Source organism: Phodopus roborovskii, unplaced genomic scaffold (assembly GCF_943737965.1).
Source record: "Phodopus roborovskii unplaced genomic scaffold, PHOROB, whole genome shotgun sequence".
Lineage (NCBI taxonomy): Eukaryota > Metazoa > Chordata > Mammalia > Rodentia > Cricetidae > Phodopus > Phodopus roborovskii.
In genome coordinates this window covers 3,310,716-3,332,103 of record NW_026126461.1, presented here as the reverse complement: position 1 = coordinate 3,332,103, position 21,388 = coordinate 3,310,716, and the positions used below count along the sequence as shown (strand labels likewise).

The following is a 21,388-nucleotide window of genomic DNA, read 5'->3' as shown; positions in this document are numbered from 1 at the left end:
GGGTGTGCATCAGCTCCTGGCTCTCACCTTGGGTCCTCTGTGCAGATGCTTCACAGGAACCCAATGAACCCACTAAACTCTAAACAAGCCTGCGAGAACCTTCCAGAGCCACTTCTGCCTTAATCTCAAGTCTGGGCCACTTCATCTTCCTCAAAGCTGAATAATTATATCCCCACACCAAGCCAAAGTATCTAAGACCTTCATTAAATGAGAAGTTACTGAGGCCAAGAGGGACTGGCTGTCCTTCCCACACAAGCACACACAAATGTGAACACACACACAGCCCTCTCTTGTGTGCAACTAACTTAACAAGGAATTCTGCTTGCTTTCCTCACTTTCAACTCATTCAATGACAGAACACAATGAAGCCTTCCAACACTGCAATACATGGACACACACTCGTGCTGGCATCTCCCCGGAAGTGCCACCCAGTCATCCTAGCAGCCCCTGCCCTGTGCCCATAGAGGGAAACTGCAGGGCTGTCTTGCTCTGGGCAGTCTGGTCTCATGCTCTTGTCCCCATTCTGATGAACTGTCTCCACAGCAAGAGGCAAAGAATGGGAATCTTGAAAGGTCCTACAGCAGCAGCCTGGCCTCCACCTCTCCAGACATATTCGAGGACTCTCTCTGTGACCCTCCATCCACAGACATAGTCTACTCACTCGGACCCTGCCACAAGAGATGCCTCCAGGCAGCTGAAACAGACTGAACCTTCTCAGGGCTTGCCCACTTTACAGAAGGCTGGCTTCACAGGTGTCATGACCCCAAGTGAAGGGCTATCAGACTCATCCCACCGCTTCCAAATGGAGGAATGTGCCACCTTCCAGCCCAAAGGCCTCCGACAGCTCTGACATCACTTACATCCCAAGACACAGAACACACAATTCCTATTTCACTTCCAAGCACACCCATGGGTGAAAGACTTGCATGAAGGCTCCAGGATTTCAGCAAAATCATGAAACAAAAGCCAACTATAGGGAACCCTGAAGTTTAATCATGAGATAATCCAGCCAGGGACCTGGGAATGCAGACTATGAGAAAGCAGTCCAGGATTGAATGGGACACTCTCACCATTTGGTAACTGCTGAACAGAGACACCTGAGTCCTGAGAAACCAGGTCCAGTAAGCTACTGAATTAACACAGAACACTTCTCCTCTACCATTTCCCGAAAAGGGAAGGCTGGTGCATGGCTAGCATCTCTGCTCTGAGGTCAGGATCCTAAGTTGAAAATACTAGTAACAAAATTCCAGCGATCACAACAGCTTGAGTTCAGAACTATTTGCCCAGGCTTCAGCAGCCAAGCATCCTTGACCTGAATATTTCTGAGAAGTAAAAGCATTGTTGATCCTGGGATACTTTGAAGTTTCATTGTTCACTACCAAAAATTTCAGGATATAACAAAATTCCAGTTTCATGTTTAACACGGATTTGTTTTTCATGGTAAATGCTATCTTTGCCCAAGGGTTATGAGACATTTTCTTGGCTCTGCCAACTTTAGTGTGTGTGCTGCCAACATACAGGCAAGTACTTAATATAGACTTAAAGTGTCTGTTTGATATCTAAACTCCAAATTATTCTCTTACAGGTCTACTTTCTCCAACCATACATTGCCAGCACCAAGGCTGGCCTATGAAGCTGTCCCAAGAATGACTGTCAACTATCTCTGACTATTGGTTATGATCATCTAACATGAAATCGCACCAAGGTAGTTCATTTTCAAAAGGTGTCACTAGCCTACACCTGACCTCTCTGGTAGGTGTCAATGACTATGTCACCCCATCTGTGTGCAGGTGCCAATGCCGGGGTATAGGCCCACCCTGTAACTCAGAGCCCCACACAATTGCCTCCTGGGCTGGGAACTGAGAGAGCCGTGTTCTCTGGCTTTAAACACACTTTTAAAGGTCTGATTAGGGGAGTTTCTCACCACCCAACCTCAGCCAATTTCAAGGTGACTATTCTGAGACTCTCACTGCAGGAACCAGCTCCAAATCTGGGACACCACATGCCAGATAACTGGGTTCCTTCTGTTTCAGCCCACACTGGGAGGAGCTGCCACGGTTTATTCCTCTTGCATGCTGGGCCAGGGTCCCATCTCTGTCCAGTCCTGCTTTAAGGGGTAAAAATAAGAGTAAGTGGAATTTTCCTACTCCAAAAAAGGAGCTGCCTGGAGTAAGCACCACCACAGATGCCGTCCAACCCCATTCCATCATTCTCAGTGTTTGGACCGGAAGCTATTGCTGTATCTCAACAGTTCTCCAAGCCACAGAGAGTGAGGATGATGACAAGTGCCTCTCACACTGACACTGCCAGGCATCACAACAGCTATTCCCCACAACCATCTTGTGACACAATCATCAAAGGCAAGCCCAGGACATCTTGGGAGCCATTTAGACCCTAAGGTACAGAGAGACCTTCCCTCAGCCAGCATGCAGGAAAGCCAGAGCTTCCAATTCCCCAACCTTCCACTTGTCCACTCGGACACCGAGTTACACATAACCCTAACGTGACCCTGGCTTCAATCAGTTCAGGAGCCTGTGTGTCACTCTTTTTACTCTTGGGCTGATGTGGAACATGCAAGGAGCTGAATAAGTTTTCTCCCACTCCACACTTGGTGGACTATAGTTCAAAACCATCCCTGTGCCCTGGAGACCAAATGGGAGAAGACCCCTTCAGAAACCACCAAGTCTTACTGGTGTTGACCGTCTGATTCTGCATGCACAGTAAAGGCCTGAATAACATTACATTGGGCCTGGTGCTGCCTTTGTGGGGACGCTGGGAAGGGGAGGGCTCATTCTCACATCTGAGCCTAACCCAGTGACCCCTGCTGCAGGTGCCAGCTGGCCCAGAGCCCCAATCCTGACAGAAACGGATGGTGCTAGGTCTCCTCCTGCCTCCATTTAGGAGAACCGCTTCTGAGGAGATGACTTTCTTTTCCTCTCAGCTTCACGATAAAGCAGGAAACATCCCTGCAAGCATCATGGTCTCCTTGTTATCTAAGCAAAGGGGACTGAGAGGCGCTGAGGGCTGTGGGCCTCTGGGTCTCCCTAAGGGAACATAAAACAAACTAAATCACAAATGTGCCAAACTCCTTTAAAAATCAATGTGGATTTTTGAAAACTATGTTGTCGGTACTTTATGAGATTGGAGCTCTGGAAAAGTTTAGTATTATGATATTTAAAAGGAATTTTGGACCACATAGTATTTTTATAGTGGGGAACAGGGGTTATTGGTAACACACTAGTTTATAAAACTTAACCAAAACAGATTTCCTCTGCCAATGCCTTTTAAGCTTATGGTGGGAAATTAAAAAAATAGCAACAGCAGTGTGCTTAGAGTGAGTGCAAGGCACTACCATTGAGACTGCTCCGGGTCTCTGTGGGTGGGACACTGTGAGAGGCAGCTGATCTAAGGTGACTTCACTTAAGTCCATGTCAAAGGGAAAAAGATAGGAAAGGAGAGGGACATCTCAGTCCAAGCTGGGTTGGCAGATCAGGACTCCACAGGGACTGAAGTGACACCTCCATTCCTGGAAGAGGTGGAGGCAGCATGAGAATGAGCGGAGCAGCATGGGGCAAGCTGTGGGAGTAACCGCAGGGCCCAGCGAAGAAACAGAACCTTCTCGCACCGCACACCTGGCTCCCGGAAGTGAATGCAGCAAAGGCTGCCCCCTTGCAGCGTAATGCCTGCTGCCCCCAGCGATCTGAGGAAAGGCACAGGGGCAACAGGACCCTGATTCCTGGGCAGGCAAATAGAGAAGTAGGCAAGAGACTCCCACAGTCTGACGTTGTGGTTATGAAGGCTGGTGACGATCAGCCCACAGTGAGGCTCCCCAAGGGTCCAGAGCCCGCCTCCCCTGCAGCTGAAGAGACACATGTGGATAGAGGATAGGCATTGCAGTCCTGGAGCCCTATCTAGTCAGTGTGTATAACCCAGACCGGTACAGATACCCCCCACACACACACCACCACCACCACCACCACCACCACCACCACCACCACCAAGAAGAGCCAATACAGCCCCAGTCTTCACCAAGAGAATGACTAGGCAGACAAGGGGAAACAATAAGGGCAAGACATTGGGCAAAGATCCCACTGGGAGAGGGGAGGAGGTGGTAAAGCAGGCTCAGAAGAAGAGAACATCAAACCCAAGCTGTAGAAGGAAGCCACACTCCAATGTGACACAGCCAACAGCCAGGTGTTCCCTAAGAACAGGGACCCAACAACAGCACCTGGGGGCCACTGTCTAACCCTTGACAGAGGAGAACAACAACCTGGGAGCCCAGACAGGGCTTGCCAGGGGCGGCAGAAGCTGGAGCCAGCGACCCCAGATTACATACACCGGTGATGCCACTGCTCTCCTGGGCTGTGTTAAGACACCTGGCGATGTCCACATGGTGATGACATGGCCTAGAGACCCACTTCCCAGATGGTCCCTGTCACCCAACTGCACCTGACTGTGCCACAGAAGAAGCTATTTCCATAAAAGACCAGAAAGGAAGTATTTTAGGCTCTGCCAGTGTCTATTTTTATTCCTTTGTAAAAAAAACCCAGGCGGTAGCAATTCTGATCCAGGTGATCCCTGCTGGAGGTGTTTCCTGCCCCCCCCCCCCATGCCAGAGACTCAACCCAGGGCTTCAGCCAGCCACCTCCTATCCCTGCACCAGCCTACATGCCAGTCTGTACCTTGAATGTTCTTATGTAGATGCACGTACTTAGTGTTCTGAAGGCCACACCCATTCTGTCCCAGGTCTCTGGGACATTCTTTGTGTTGTGATCCTGTATCACTTGTTTACTAGATGGAATGCAGCTTGCTTTGCCTCCAGGCTTCTGCTCCTCCTGAAAGGGACTCATCACTGAGAAGACAGATCGTACCTTATGCTGGGGAGCACCTGTCACCACACCAGCTTCCCATCCGGAGTTGCAAGATGTCCTTGTGCCCTCTTCCTGGGGCTGAAGCTACTGGCCCTAAGGCTCAACCCAAACCTAACAGAGCTTGCTTCTTCCAAGACCAACCTGCACCTGGAACATCTCAGAGTAAGGCCTACATGCCACTGATGCTGCTGTGCCCGCCCCAAGCTAGCATGTGCTGAAGAAGCCGACCATCCTGACAGAACACGAGAGTTGAGTGCAGAGGGCGCTGGGGTGTTGGGTTCCAACAGATCACCTAGAGGCCATCTGGGAATGCTTGTCTACCCCCATAGTCACCCCCAAAACATGTACTACGTTACCATCACTTCTACTTAATGATGACAGTTGTGACACTTCTTCAGGGGCCCTGTTCTATTCAGGCATCGGACTTTACTTTGTGCAACCCAAGCAGGCACAGACACCGTGTGGACTGGCTCTGCCATCCAGCCCCTCACCTCCCAGTGGCCGAATGTGCACACTGTACACATTAGTCTTTCAACACAGCTGGTTTACTCATCTGGCCGTCAAGGAACAACTGCTGTGTTCATTATTTCTTCCCCTTCTGTCTGTCATAGTGCTAACTTTTTAAAAAATTAAATGTGCATCACTAAGCAGTGAAGCTCAAAAGACAGAAACTACTGGTCACATGTGTTGACGTCATGGTCACGGGGATTAGGCCAGCCTCAGGCCCAGGAACGGCAACAGTCCTACATCACACACTACAAGTGCCTCTGCCTAGATCTCACCTCAGAATCCTACACAGTGTACCCCGGAAACCTCCGGGCAGAGGCAAAACAGCACTACCAGTTGTATCTGGTTTCCTTTTCTGGCCTGTGCCAATTACAGACAACAATTACACATATGCATTACAGTCACAAGAAGCTCTTGTCATTCACAGGCTGCTGTGCTGGGATCACTCACGCACAGGGTTGAGCCCAGTCCCCCTTGGGTATTGTGACTGTATCCACAGTAGTCATGAGGAGCATATGCATCCTTGTACAGACCAGGAGGGAAATGTTTCCGGCAAAGAACAGAGCACACAGGCCTGGTGGAAGCAGAGTAGTCGAGCAGACACCTGTGTGAGACAGGTTTGGGGGATGCACACTGCTTTAGACCCGCGCATGCACTATGCATGCCGAGTGACAGGAAGAGGAGACGCACTGTGCAGCCCCTCTGGTTAAAATTTCAAAGAACACTTGCCACTCTAGATATGACACAGGGCTTGGATCTACCTCCACACCCACCAGTCAGGAGCCAACAGTGATGCAGACATCACTGCTATCCTCCAAGAGTACTCAAGAACATTTTCCTTATGCCCAGACATACTGACTGGCTCAAAGAAAGGCATGTGACGTGAGCAAAGCTAATCGTAACAGTCCCTGAATATTTTTACTGGAAAGAGAAAAACTAAGAACTGAAAAGTAAGAGAGAGAAAAAAAATCAAGTTTTTCTCTTTAGCAGGTATGAGCACCATGGTCACAGAGGCATCAACAAAATGCCTAGACCATGTGGTAAGAGCTAACCAGCTAGCTAGTTGAGTATTAGTACCCAGGCATGCAAGAGATGGGAGAGGAATGCACCTTATGAATCTAAGTGTATTGAGGTCCAAATATGCCCCTTAGATGCTCTGGGAACACAAGTCAAGAAGCCTACCCTCCCTATTTGTGCCACTTTGAATGGTCTCCTATCCCTTGCATCTGACCTGGGTGCAAACTGATACAGCGAATCAAGTCTTGTGGCAACCAGATCTCAGCAGGTTGTCACCAGGAGGTGCTTTGATAGTGGAAGTGGGCGGCCCACTAGAGTTCAAAGTCACAGACAAATGGCACAGCAGACACAAGTACTAGATGTAACAGATTCCTAAATTAATGACTGACAGATAAAAGTGATGGACTTGCAGTGCAAGTAACACCTACGGAGGTAAAATCCCTGGGAAAATAATTTCTAACTGTCAATGTGAAAGTGTCTAGACCTGCTATGCTTTTCCTGCTAAGAACGGCTGTGTTGCTGGACTGGGGATACAGTTCGGCCAGTTAAGTGCTAGTCTAGCATGCATGAAGCCCTGGTTCTATTTGCAGCATGCATTTAACTAGGCACATGATGCACACCTGCAATCCCAGCATTGGAGAACCTGAGGCAGGAGCGTAAGTCTTCTGCAGTCAAGTCAAAGCCAGTTTAGGGCATGCCAAACTCTGTTCCAAAAAATAACAACAAAAAATTAATAATGGCTACACTCAACTCTAGAGGTTCCTGGGACAGCAACAGCTGTGTGGAAAGCCAGCCTGACTGTTTCTGATTCGGAAGCCCCACAGCATCCAAGTGCACATGGAGTGACCACGAGGAGCTGGAACCTTCCCCAAACACACCAGCTTGTCTACCCCAGCTGGAGAGCTGGAAGACATGCACCTGGCCAGGTGTGAATCACTTCCATGGAAGCATCCAGGAAACAACTTCTTCCTGGATGGACACACCAACCTCAGGCACTGGACCAGCTTTTCATGAGTCTTCACTTTCTCCTGGAGTAATGATAATAACAGGGACAATCCACTGAGTTCCTGCCAACCAACTGAAAAGCACACTTTGCTCTGCCAGACTCACAGGTGCCAGAGACGTGACAGCCTCTTCCTCCTGACTTTGTCCCCTTTCCCCCATCACAGTACATGCTTCTCGTTTTCCTTCAAAGTCTAGTAAAAATTCAGCATCCTCCCTTCACCTGTGCGTGGCAGAGTTGCAGACTGCCACACACAGATGACCATGTGGAAGGGAAGGCAGGTGACTTCCCCATTAGGGACGAGTTTAGAACCTCAAACCACCCAGAAGAGCAGCGGAACTCACTTATGGAACCGACCAACCAGTGGACCCAAAGATCTCAAGACTCACAGAGGGCCCTAAGTAGTCACTTTTGCAACAACAACAACAACAACAACAAAACCCTTGGTTGCAAGCAACACGGTAAAATTTTCATTAAAAACCATAAACGGGCAGATTTCAAAACCACTCCAGTTTTATTAGGATTGTATGGATTTTTGTTCTGCTCAAATGTTAAACAGGATCCAAGAACAGTTTGAAAAGAAGCCTAACATCTGTGCGGTGACTATGGCTGACTAGAGTTTTTAAAGTTTACTGGGTTTGGGAAAGATTCTAGGAGCTGACAGCTTAAATGTGTTTCAGCATCCTGAGAAATCAGGCTGGGTGTTTACCACCGCGTTTGTTTCTAGGAGACAAAGTAAACATCCATTAACAAAATATTTCAGATCCACATGCTTCTGAGAACACACTCACTAGCCTGATGCTAGCCAGACACATCTGTTAGGAGGCCATTCCAGGCAGGCTCTTTGGGGGAATATAAAGACCAAGTCATGGCACAGAGGCTTTCCGGCAACTGCTGGATGTAAGTTACCACCAGGAACCTGCTACAGCAAGTTGACATCAGCAATTCAAGAAAAAGAGAAAGCAACTCAAATAAAGCCCACACAGGAAACTTGGTGTCCTGATCGCTACTGCACACAGAACCCATGATCCTGCACCTACCTATCCATGAAGGTAGCAAAGACCCTGGAGCTTCCAGACCCAGGAGAGGGTAGCCACTCTGCACCCTGTTCTCTGGTCTAGACTCCTGGTTGCAAGCTGTGGTCCCTGGTGACATACAGGCTGTGCCTTTACTGGTCTCATCTCCACTTGGGGGTGGGGGATTGGGATGCCCTGAAGATGTCTGCTGGTCTCATGTGGACTATCCCAGAACAGTGAAGGGTCCTCAAGCAGAGGACAGCACTGATGGCTGCTGTCACACCTCTGAGAACACCAGTGGGATCTGAGCCTGCCACAGCTGAGGATCCAAAATGAGCAGAGGTGGAGCCTTAACATCCCCCACATACGACAGCCCCCATACGACAAGCCCACATATGACAAGCCCACATACGACAGGCCCACACACGAAGAGGCCACCCATGACTCTGCAGAGACAGGGCTGTCATTCTACAAAGGCTGAGATTTTCTGAATACTCTACACAAATCACTGTCTTCATCACATGCTGAGTGTTGTAAGACTGCTAGATGGCCTAGAAGAGCTGGGAACCCTGACTATTTGACAGCTCCAGCAGTCATGGTTGCTACCGGCAAGCCTCTTCAGGGGTTAGCAGGAGTAGTTAGGACAGACTGCATGGCAACCCTGAACGGCAGGCCCCTTGAATGCTGCAGGTGATGGGGTCCATTTGGTCCCCTCCTGTCGGCACCCCTGCTCCCTTGCTAGAACCTCCCCCAACAGACGCACATGTCTTAGTTGAACACATACATCTCAGTTCCTCTTTCAGCCACAGTGCGGACTGAACTCTTTCCCACAAATGAGTCAAATGTTCACCAAACCTAAAACCACTGTTGGGGGATATTCAATCACACTGTGAACCTGCATTTGCATTTGTGTTGATTAAATAAAATTAACCTCGGGTCAGGAGGCCGCATTAGTAACTGGCTGACAGAAAGTTAGCACAGAGCACCAGAGGGCATCGGGGAGAGATGAGAGACACAGGAAGTAATGGGGTGGGGTTTGGAGTGGCACGGCCAAGCAAAAGCAGGAGTCTTTCAGAGGCACTAGCAAGGAGAAAGGGTTAGCTAGTTGCTACTCAGCTTCTCTGAGCTTGCATGTTTTCACCCCAGCCTCTGAATCTCGAGTCTTGTTTATAAATAGAAACAGAGATTTAGTTAAAACTACCTTTAGTGGCAGCGACAGGGCCAGTGCTTGTGTGAACAGAGTTCCCGCCAGGCTGAAGCCGGAGCAGCCAGGTCACTGCTAGAGAAGCAGCCCTGTCACTGCAGAGTTGCAATTGCTGGCTAAAACAAGATTAGGTAAAGGAGCAGCCACTGTACCAAAACTAAAACAGCACCATTCCATCAAACGGAAACCTACAGTACACATGCAAGCTCCAAGTTTCTCTCAGAAACCAAGAGTGGTGGCCCACCGTGCTCTGCATGCTCTCTTGTTGGCCGGGCATAACAAAGAGCACTGTCAAATTGTTGGTGATTCATGCTCACAGAACCTAGTTTCCTGGTGTGAGTTAGGAGACTGCTGCATTGTGCTGTCCTCTGAGAAAAACAAGGCCATCTTTATCAGATCAGCTGTGCCTTCCTCCAAGAGTCACCAGTGGACAGGCCTGTGGATGGACTGCTGGACACCCTCTCAAAGATTAGGAGAGGAATGGAAAGGTCTGGTCTAGCCACACCTCCCAGCCATTTGTTTATAATTGGCTCTATCTGCACATGGCCTCAGGATCTCAGGAGGCACTAGTATGTATCGCTTTAAGGAAGGTTAATGAAGGGGATTCCATTTACATGGTAATGGGGAAGCCATCATCCTTGTGGGTAAAGATTTTCCAGTGCAGCTACTTTGGGGTCATCACTCCTGCCAATAAACCCCTTACCCACGCTCTGTAGGGAAGCCCAAAAATGTCACTGGTTCTTCGGGGTGTGCTGTGGTGGAATCATACTTGGTGGGGGTTTGTCACTGGACATTCATGAAGAATGGGCAGCATCATTTATGGCTTCTCAGGGCAACTCACAACAGAGCTCTTTCTGACTCAATTCTCTCAGTCTCTCTCAGAATCAACCTTCCATACCCACTGCTGCACACCCACAGAGCCAGCCAAGCCAGGTCAAAATACCCGCCCAAATAAACCACACCCACTGAGCATGGACAGACATTTCCTCATGCCAAAACACTACAAAACTGCAACACATGCAGCATTTACCCTGTATCCGAAGTCCTCCAGGGCATTTAGGATACACAGAAGAGATGTACAAGTCACACACAAAGACCAGGGGATCTGAAATGAAAGAGCTGAGCATCTGTAGGTTGGGGACCTGAGTGAGTCCTAGACCTGCCCCACCCAGGGACACCTAGTGGACTGCACTCACCTCGTGTTCCCCTTGGTGGTCATGACTCAGTATCACACATCTGCAGCTTTGCCTAACAGGCAGAAGGTGAAGGCTCTCCCACCTCCCTCAATTGCTCCAGTCTCCCTCTATGCAGGAATAACGCCTAGGTTCGTCTTCCATGTGAGAAATATCCGCCACTATCTTACTTGTGTCTCCCTAGTGAAAGATTTGCCTTGAATTCTCTGCCTGTCCGCTGGCTTTGTTGTGTTACTTTGTGCCAAAATGGGTGACTCAAGGCCAGACTTAGTGTTTTCTACTTCTGGGGGAGAAGAGACCTGATGTAGGGATCTCCAGGCTGCTGTATGTGTACCTTCAGCTGCATGTGGCTGAGGACACTATGCATGTGGCCACTGCATGCGATCGCTTCTGAGGCCCTGGGGAGAGCGTAGAAACAGGGCTGGGGCAGAGAAGTGGAGCCAGCACGGGGCTCCTGAAGGTGTGCCCCCATCACCCAGCTCCTGGCCAGGTACCTCCTGGCTATCAGCCTAGACAGATCCAGGGCAACCACAGCCTTGAAGCTTTTTGCCTCCAAATTTGACCTAGCTAAGAGGCAATGGGCAATGAAAAGGTCAGCGGCACAAATGCTGCCCCCGTAGACCGGAACAGCGGGCCCGTGAGCTCCCAGGCCACACCTGGATGTGTCCCTTCTTAGCAGCCTTTCCCGTCGCTGTAGCAGGTGACAGTCACTCTTGGAGTGAGCCTACGGTGCCTTGCTGCCCGCCCTACCTCTTCAGGCAGTGTGTGAGGCCTGTAGCAGGTGGGCCACAGACTCCACGTACTTTAATTTTTACCCAAGCGTGGGTTTGTTTATTCTGGATCTGGGTAAAAGAAGGGGGTCGACTGGCAACACGACTTCAATCCACATTTTAACCCTGTGCCACCAGCAGGTTGTGGCTGGGAAGTTATCAGCTAGGGGTGATCAAGGATCTCACTGCAGGAAGGCAGTCCATGGCCATCCTCAGGTTTGCCACCTTTAACACTAATGCCTTCTAATCAATCCATCACCTACACCCCCACCCCCGTGTGCCCACTGAGCTTCCATGGTCTGTGTCCTTCCATCTGCAGAGCCCCTAGGGACCACAATCCACAAACAGGCAGAAACAACACCCAGGGGGTCTGTCCAGGGCCCACGGCCTATCATCCCTGGAGGATACAAAGGTACGTGTCTGGGATGAGACATGATTCCCAACACCTCTCACATGCTGCTGACAAGCTGTTTCTCTCTCTCTCTCTCTCTCTTTTCTCTCTCCCATGGAGAGTTAAGATTCCCATAAAACACAAGTGTTCGGTATGAGGGGAGGCAGGTGCACAGTGCATGCTAAGCACCTAACACATGAGGGGGAAACTGAAATTACAGACACTACTCACAACTCTAATTAGCAGCTATTAATAGGGCCTTGAAAGGAAGGTGCGAAGGTCACACCCAAACTGGTCCTGTCCTGTGAGACTCAATAATGCCAGCAGCACTAATCAACCCATGAGCAGGAGAGGAGAAGGAGCGGAACCCTCCTCCAGAGCTCTGGGTATGGTGCCTGGCTAAACACCACACATATGGGTAGAGCTGTGTCCCCACAAAGATTCATCCTAACCATCACCACTAAGCCAACTGCAGTGGCTCTCAGCCATAACTCCAACACTCGGGAGGCTGGCCAGGATGATGGCTTATAGTTCAAGACTAAGCTGGATGACATAGTGAGTCTCCACAAACAAACCAAACAAATAAATAAATAGACAAACACATCAATGGCAAAACCACATGCTGGGTACCCGACAGGACCTTATTTGGAAACAGCCCACAGTTATAGAATCCAAATGAAGACACACTAGATAGGCTAGACCATAAATCAAACCACGGGTGTTCTCCTGGGATAAAGAAAATGCCAACACGGAGAAACAAGATGTGACAACAGAGACCGAGACTAGAAGATGTCAATAGCCAGGGACACCTAGAACTTCTGGAGCCCAAGAAAGTTGGGAGACACCAGAGGGCAGATACCACCAGTCAACACCATCACCACTGAGAGCTTCCCTGTCTCCTCAAGGAACCAAACTTGCCAAGGGACTTTACTGGGACTCTGGTATCAATCATAAATCACAAACACACATTTACAAATGTTCTCACCTATACACAAATGACACTCTAAGAGCTCCATCCACGGATCACAAAATCCTTGCTGAGACAAGCTGGATTGCTCTAAGTCACTAATTAAAAGTAGCATCAAGCATAATGCATAATGTGTTTTCTCTGAACTGTATCTCCAAAGCTTTCAGGTCAACTTTCTTCTTTCATAGAATAAAATGTCAACTAAAAAGGTGCCACTCAAGAAAAGACAACAGAGCCACCCTGTGAGGTGACGCTGAGAGGCATCTGAAGAAAACACTTTGGGATGACTACACGAGACACGAGGAATGTTCCTGCCAAGAGGCAACTCTCTTCTGAAAGACAGTTCCGTTTTAAGCTCCTCAACACACTATCCTTCCCAATACCCAGACATCCTAGGGCAAGTCAGGACTACAGCAAATGATATTTATGTACTGTACGTATTGGACCAGAGGAACAACCTGCACCACCATGAACAAGAATGGGGAGAATTCAGTGAGCTGCACAGACTGGCAGACACACAGCCATGTGCATGGCTGAGCAGCAGCTATCCAGCTGACTGCTCTAGCATTCAGGAGATTTCTGTGGCTTCGACATGGTTTGAAGGATGTATCTCTCCAGAGGTCTGTATAAGGGAATCCCGCTTCCTAACCACAGAAGGTGCTGAATCCTTTAACAGGTGGGGAATAGCCCTCAGAAGGGATTAATGTAGGCCTGAAAGTATCATGGTTCATTCTCAATAAAGAGCAACCCTGCCCCACCCCACACTCCAGCTTCCTGTCTCATCATGTCCCGGTCATGCATGATTTCTCTGGATGTGATACCACTATAGGTCCTCACCAGAACCCAAAACAAACAAGGAGCTCACCAATCCTGGACATGCAGCCTCTCCAACTGTGGGCTAAAATAAAAAATAAACCAGTTTTTCTTCCCAAAGCAATTAATCTTGGGCATTTGTTACAGCGACAGAAAATAAAGTGTCACAAAAGACAAATCAAAAGGAAATTGGAGGGTCACACAGCTCACTCCAAACCCAAAGTTTCAGCCAGGTACCAACCACACCTTCCTCCCATGAGCTGCACCCTCCCACCTGGGTGCTAATGAGCCAACCAAGGGAAGGTGGAGCTACAGCCATCCTTGAAAACTTCCATGACCCACGTCACCCAAGACTCTCCACACTCCTGGATAAAGACAGTAAATCAGATGCCAATCCTACAGCACCATCCATACACAGCTTCTCAGTTTCAGTCAGCATGGGTAACTGGTTGTTAACTCATGGGGAAAGACTGCAACCATCTCCAGCTGTGAGTTCCCTGATGACCTCACAGAGGAATCTTGGGATTGCAAGGCAGCAGTGTGAGGAACAAAAGGCTCCTGACACAGTCCTCTGCCTCCTGATGCTAATGTAAGACCCATGGATCGTGGGGACAGGGAATAGAAACCAGCTGTCAGATCTTGAGAAGCACAAAGACAATAACTCTACCTGCCATGTTCACATAGGAAGACACGGGCAGCTCCAGGGTAACAGACCTGTCCAGGCCCAGAGGCTCCCAGGCATGCAGAGGTCTCCTCATTCACAACAGACTCAGCTATATTCTGTTGGGTACACCTGGGCTCTAAGCTCCGCCATCACACAGAACAACCTTCCTAAGCCCAAGGTCCACAGCAAGAGCATGGACAGGCGGACAGGGCGAGGCTGTCAGAGAGATCCTGAATTCTGTCCCCCAGGTCCATGATTCCTCAGCTGTGTGTCTGCCAGTGGAATGATATACTCCCAGTCTGCAGATATGGGGGAGGTGTTAGCAGCCAGTGAGGTCAGCTCACAAGCTACAGTTTTTACTTCTGATGTGTGAACATTTGAGAGAAACGCTGCTGTGTTGATCCAAATAGAAGGTCATATTCTACACTGCAAATAAATCAAGTCAGACACCTGTGTGTTAAGACAGACTGAATGTCCCATGGGAAAATGATAGACATCACAATAATGACCAAAAGTAGACATGGTTCTGCCTCTTCCTTTAGAGTCAGCAACTTCAGCACAATCTATCTTTAGATCCACAGACCTCTGGGCCACAGAGTGACAGCAAGAGATCCAGGGACGGGGCTGGCCTGGAACTTCTAGCAATCCTAGACCAAAATGCAGGTGTTGGAAGACATTCAAAACTGAATGGGCATTAACTGAAAAGGGCATATGCTTGCCTTTCAGCTGGGTTAGCTGCAGACCCTTGGAGGCTGTACGACTGTGAGTCCCACCACACAGAAGGCCCGAGACAGAATTGCTATAGATTCCAAGTCTATCTAGTCAAGCTGGCTACGGTGACCATTCACACTCGGGCACGGAGAAGAAGGCCCTTGCATAGTCCTGGCCAGGTCTTGAGGGTTATGGATACTATATTCCTCCTTCCTCCATACTCTGAATTCTAAGTACCTAGGTCTGCAGACCCCACCAGAACAAGCCTTTATCCATTTGGTCTCATCCATAAACCTTTGTTTGGATCCTGTCCTCTTCCCAAATCGTCAATTCATGGAGAGAATTTGAAAAGCGGGTATTTCCCTGATGTGATGCTTACAAAACATAGTTGGGAAATATTGCAGAATGGTGGCAGAGCCCCAAGCAAGCCCCTCAGAATGCTGTTCTTTCTAGATGGTTCCACGGCCTTTAGGACAGGAGTTAAAGGGCTAAAACATGTGTTACAGGGGACACGTGAAGCTACTTAGGACTACTACTCAAAAGACAGCTAAGGGACAAAACAGGGTGAAATGCTGAACTTAAGAAAAAGGTGAAATGAACAAAATCGGATGAGACACAGAACGAGGTGGGGAGGGAACGCTACAGTACGAAGTTGTGCCTCTCCTCTCTCCGGAGCGAGACAGGCACTGCCATGAAGAAAATGCATAGTTACCTGCATCCATATCTGCAAAGAATGGAACAGCCAGTAAGAAAGAGAAGGAACCAGAAATTCAGTGTCTCAGAGTTGGATTTCAAAAGGTTACATGGGGAGAAAATATAGTTTAGAAAATAGCTTGTGGGCTACACTTTGATTAAGGGGACTATGGGGCTTCCTATTACCTCTGTCATAATCTTAAAGTAAAAAAAAAATAATAAAAAAAGAAAAGAAAAAAATAGAAACAGAACCACAGTAAGACATGGATATGCCAACGTAAGAATCAAAATGTCTAATGGCAAAAGAAATGCCTAACTCACATGCAAAATGATTATTACATGTTTAATACAATATAAAGGGAAACATACTCAAACACGTAGTAGGGTGATCTGGACTGGATTTAGAAACGCTGGTGTCTATGACCAAACAGCATTACAAGGTCAGTGTCCAGGTCTGAGAGATGTCTGAGCCACACTCAAAGAAGCAGCTCTGAACTAAGGTTCCAGAGGACACACTTTACAGGGGAAATGCACTCAAAGGCATCACATGATTAACCCTTGAAAGGCTGGAGTGCACTGAGGCCCCTATAGGAGGGAACATATACCTAAGTCTCTTCGGTGCTTGGTGGCTTTCTTATGGCATTGGCATGGGTCATCAATGATTTAGAATATGCTAAAGAAAAAATGTAAGCCCTAAACCCTAATCTGGTAATGAACCACCTGCCAAACAACATACCTTCTGGAGATTCCTCCTGCACGTATGTGCCCGTCAGGTACCGGTGCACCAGCGCAGACTTGCCACTGGCCAAGTTACCCACAATCCCCTGAAAAAAAAAAAAAAAAAAAAGACAACAGGTTGTTAAATCATTTATTTAGTTTTTGTGCATACAGCAGTTAAAGTACATGGTAACCCCAGGTTAGAGAGGTATTCAAAAATGAACTCAGCAACTCTTTCTCTTGGAGACTCTGATTTAGCTGCTCCCATCCTGGATGCTGCTAGGCTGCCAGCATGGCTGGCATTCTTCTGGGGACACCCCTGCTGGCTTTATAGGGCACATGTGTGCCAGTTCAACTGTTCACTGGGATAGGAGCCTCCCTATATACTCAGATGGGAAGGTTCCATGAGACCCAATGCCACACAGGGTAGTTTGCAGACGGGGCCATCTGGTACATTCCACCCTAAGAAGGTGAACTTGGGAAAGCTGGAGGTGGGAGTACCTGGGATGGAGGATGGGGCATAAAGAGCAAGCCTGCCTCTCAGAAATACACAACCAAGAGAAAAACAACCGTGAGCTAGCAGAAAGTAACAGGAGAGGGGAAGGGTGGTGTGAGTGCCTCTGCCTGGCAGTGCCCAGGGAGGCAAGGCTGATACTGGTGCTCTAGGGAAAGGACGCTTGGCCTGTGCTGGGAGCCCTGCACTTCTCCCTCCGTCCAGGGAGCTCTCCCACTCAGTAGCCTTGTGTGTTCTAATTTCTGTTCAATGGCCATATATCAATGCCGTGTTCTTCCCTGAAGTCCCACCTGTCCCCATCGTCCACTGGTCTGTGTGACTATCCCCAAGTCCACAGGCTGCCCTTGCCCTCTCCCCATGCTTGCAGCCCTCTGCCACTCAGGGTCCTACTTCCTGGCTTTGTCTCCTATGTTCACAAGCTACCTACCTCATCTCTATTGGCTTTGCTGTCTCCGGGTGACTAGAGCTTTCCACACTGATTAATCAGAGCCCTGGCCAGCTCAGATATCACAATCTTTGAGGACCAATTCTATTGGTTTCTAAATGCTTGTGTCTCCCAGGCCCTGGGAGATGCATTGGGGGTTGGACCTCTGAGAGGAGATGGGAAAGAACATCCCAACTGTGATCTATAATGCAGATGACCCCTAAATCCTCACCAGCCCCCAAATCTGCAGGTTCCTTTGACTTCCAAGAACTACGGAGAGAGGTTTTACTATTCACAAGCCACCATACCAGATCTTGTCACAGCAGCCTGGATGGAGGAGGACACTCTAATGTCACAGCCTCACCTGGGGCCAGCAAGCTGCCCTGCTGCTGCAGTACTGCACAACACAGCCCTTAATGTGACTTGCCACTCCTTATAGCAAGGGACTGACCGTGTCTTGCCTATCTTGTTCTCTGCCCTGCCAAGGCACCCAGCCCAAGGAAGGGACACAGCCCCCACGGATTCAGTGTGTGAATGGCTGATGAATGACTAACACTGGAATATAAATGAGCTCTTCTACCACTGAGAGCTGGGCTGAGGGCCAGAGCATGTAGACGGCTCCTGCACAAAGCTGTCCCTGCTCCAAGTCCAACCTGCATCTTCCTACCTTGAGCCTCCACGGTTTGAGAATATCTGCCTATTAATTATTCGTTTGCTCAAGGGCACCTGCTGTTTGTCAGCTCCAGGCTAAGAAAATCCAAGCCAGTATGCCGCAGAAATGAAATGTTTAATTAAGATCACTCTCTCTTCCTGGAGGGAGAAATCCAGCACTGTGCAGCTGGGCTTTCTCTGTGCGGTGACACCAGCCACTCTTTTCTGCAACAATGGACAAAGGTATCCTTGAGCAGGTCAGCGCCAGCTACCCTGGGCTGGGGATGGAGGTTGCCTGGCTTGCATACCCATCTCACAGATTGTGAATGGCATTGTTTGAACTTGAAACACTGGCAGAAACTATTGTCAGGAATGTGGCCCTCCTGAGAAACTGACAACTGCTCCTAAATGTCACTTGCCTAGGAGGAAATAACTCAGCCTGAGCCAAAGGGCTTCATGTGCAGAAAGGAGGTGACCTGATAATGACAGAGCTGGGTACATCAGATAGGCACTGTCACCCCTCCTCGCCCGTGCAAGCATCAGTTAGGGCTCTGTGCCCCATGCTGTCTACCCCAAGAAGCGAAGCACAGTCCCTGTATAACCTCAATTCTCTAACACCCTGTGTTTTCTTCTGACCACTAAACACAAATCTACTGCAAAACAAATGGAGCCTTTTAGTTAAAGACCCCAGCTGAGGGGCTGTAGAGATGGCTCAACTGTTAAAAGCATGGGCTGCTCTTCCAGCACCCACATGACAGCTCACAACTGTCTATAACTCCCATTCCAAGGAATCTGACACTATAACACAGACATACATACATGTAAGCAAAACACCAATGCACACAAAATGCAAATAAATATATTATTTTAAAAAATTCCAGCTGACAGTATAAGCAAAATAGACAGTGGCACCTCTGCAGGCAACGTCTGTCTACGGCTTCCACTCAGACAGAGGCATGGAGCCCATACAGCCTGGCACGGATCTACAGTGCTAAAAGCAACTACAGCCCAACCTCAAAGAACCCCAGGCAGAGGCCTACCAGTCTCACAAGGAGCAACAGTGAACTGTACATCCTGACAGATTCCAAAGACTCATTGGAAAATACTCCCTTCATAAAAGGTCTATTGGGAGAATCAGTGACATCATTCCACGACTACGTTTCCAAGCAGGGCTGAGGGTCCCAAGGCGATGACCTAAAGGGCCACCAGTCCCGAGTGCTGCACGGGAGCAGAAACAATAACAGCCCTGTGGGCATGGGAAGGGAAATGCTTCACAGAACAAAGGGGTGTTTCTTCAGACCTGGGCATCCTCACCACACAAAGACAGGCTGAGGTGCCCTTGACAATGAGGTGCCTGCTGAAGCCACCACAAGAGGGCGCACACCAAGGCACAGCTAATGGCCCTTCTCAAACCACAGATGAGCCCTTAACTACAAGGCAAGTCAATCACAGTGAGCTCAAGGCAGCCCAGCATTAAGAAAGTCACATTTAGAGGAACCCTACCCTGTCGCTTTAAATGTCAATACTTGCTAGACACACCAAACGCTTATGACAGAAAACCACATCAGGAAGTTTTGGGGAGTGCTCATCTTCATGACTGGCTGATAAGAATACATGGACTGGACCAGGTGTAATGGCACAAGCCTGTTTAGTTCTAGCACTTGGGAGGCTGAGCAAGGAAGACGGTGAATTAAAAGCCAGCCTGGCTACATAGTGAGTTCCACAGCAGCCAAGTATGTAAGTAAGATGCTATCTTAAAAAGCCCAAACCAGCCAAACAAAAACCACTCAGGCCCTGAAACCTGCAACACCTTTAAGTACAGGCAGGCTCTCGGGAAGATAATCCAGTAACACCTGGTTCCCAGCCATCTCTCCTGCACTGCCAGGAGGTTGAAGTACCCACCCCAGCCCACTCGGTTGCTGTACAGACTTAAATGGACACCTGGGGCCAGGCGCTATGGCAACAGTGGGGACGGATACATAGAAGGCTCTCCTCTCCAAGCTTCGAATCCCAGCTCTACCCTACTGTAGATGGCTTCTCAGGAAGCTCTTCATGCTCCAAACCTCATCTGTGACACAAGTGACAACAGGACCTGCCCCTCCTGGGGTAACTGTCAGGACTGAAGGCAGTAATTACATGGAACCTGCAGGCAGAGCATGTCCAGGAGCCTGCTTCATAAACATCCTGTGGAAACACCCTGGCCTTGCTGTTTGTCACTGACTGTGGAACCAGAGGGGTTAGCACCCTCGGGTTTCCTACCAGAAGTATCTGAAACTGGCCAATCTTTATGAAACTGCAATGGACAACATTCACAGAAGCCAGCCACGAGCTTTCACTCTGCTGGAAGTTGCTTATATTAAAAAGCACAACTCTTGACTTACACCAAGAGCTCATGACTGTATAAACAGTCATTACTTTATGACAAAAATTATGACTATGGATGGCTTGTTACAGAGGTTGTCACACCACCCAGAAAGGGACAGGTTCAGAACACAGAGGCAAATGCATACACACACGTGCACACACAGGATGCAGACACAGAGCAGCACAGAGCAAGGTGGGGGACAGACACCAGCCTTAGTCCTGTGCACGCGCCACCATCTGTTAGATGGCAATTATGGCACTTCCAGGCACACCCAAAATTCTAGCTTCCCTGTTGCCAATGACAGTATTGCCCAGGTGCACACATCACAGACACACCATGCCCCAGCCTTCAGACCCCAGGAAACAGAATGCACACTCACACCCTGCTTACTCTAGCCTCCGCCCTCCCACAGGCCATAGGTGTCACTCACCACTTTGAGCTCCGGTACAGATCGGCTGAGTGTCCATTCCTGGCTGTTCACGAAAGCATCTGTAATAGAGGATGGAAAATGGGATGTGACATGACAACTAGAGGCAAATCAGAACGTCTCCTATATGTCATTTTGGTGCGGAGGGAGGTGGCAGTAAAGAATGGTCATACTGGGCCCTTACGTTACTCCTACTCTGGAAGTCACCACCTGCCCAAGTTCACACATTCTGGCCTTAAGGCTGTGGTGTGTAACCCACACCCCAGCAAAGCTGTAGGCCTCTCTGGCTGTCCATTCCTCTCCTGCTCAAGTTCCAGGCCTTCCTCATGTCCTCAGTGGAGCTGAAAACACACACACACACACACACACACACACACACACACACACACACGGTTGCAAGATTGCAGGGTACTAAGAGTCTCTGCTGACTATTAGGATCCTCAGAGAGAAACCAAGCGGTGATTCAGCCA

The 21,388-nt window shown here is 49.0% G+C and overlaps 1 protein-coding gene across 7 annotated transcripts in view; it reads right to left on the bottom strand.

The window, feature by feature from the left end:
• Positions 1–21,388, bottom strand: part of Agap1 (ArfGAP with GTPase domain, ankyrin repeat and PH domain 1) — a 436,703-nt gene that overhangs the window by 271,653 nt on the left and 143,662 nt on the right. For all 7 annotated transcript variants that reach the window (XM_051190767.1, XM_051190761.1, XM_051190762.1 and 4 more), the window contains exons 2-3: positions 20,922–20,980; positions 16,557–16,644 (exon numbers count right to left, since the gene is read on the bottom strand). In XM_051190767.1, the coding sequence (XP_051046724.1) occupies positions 16,557–16,644; positions 20,922–20,980 (147 nt within the window). The remainder of the gene's footprint in view (positions 1–16,556; positions 16,645–20,921; positions 20,981–21,388) is intronic.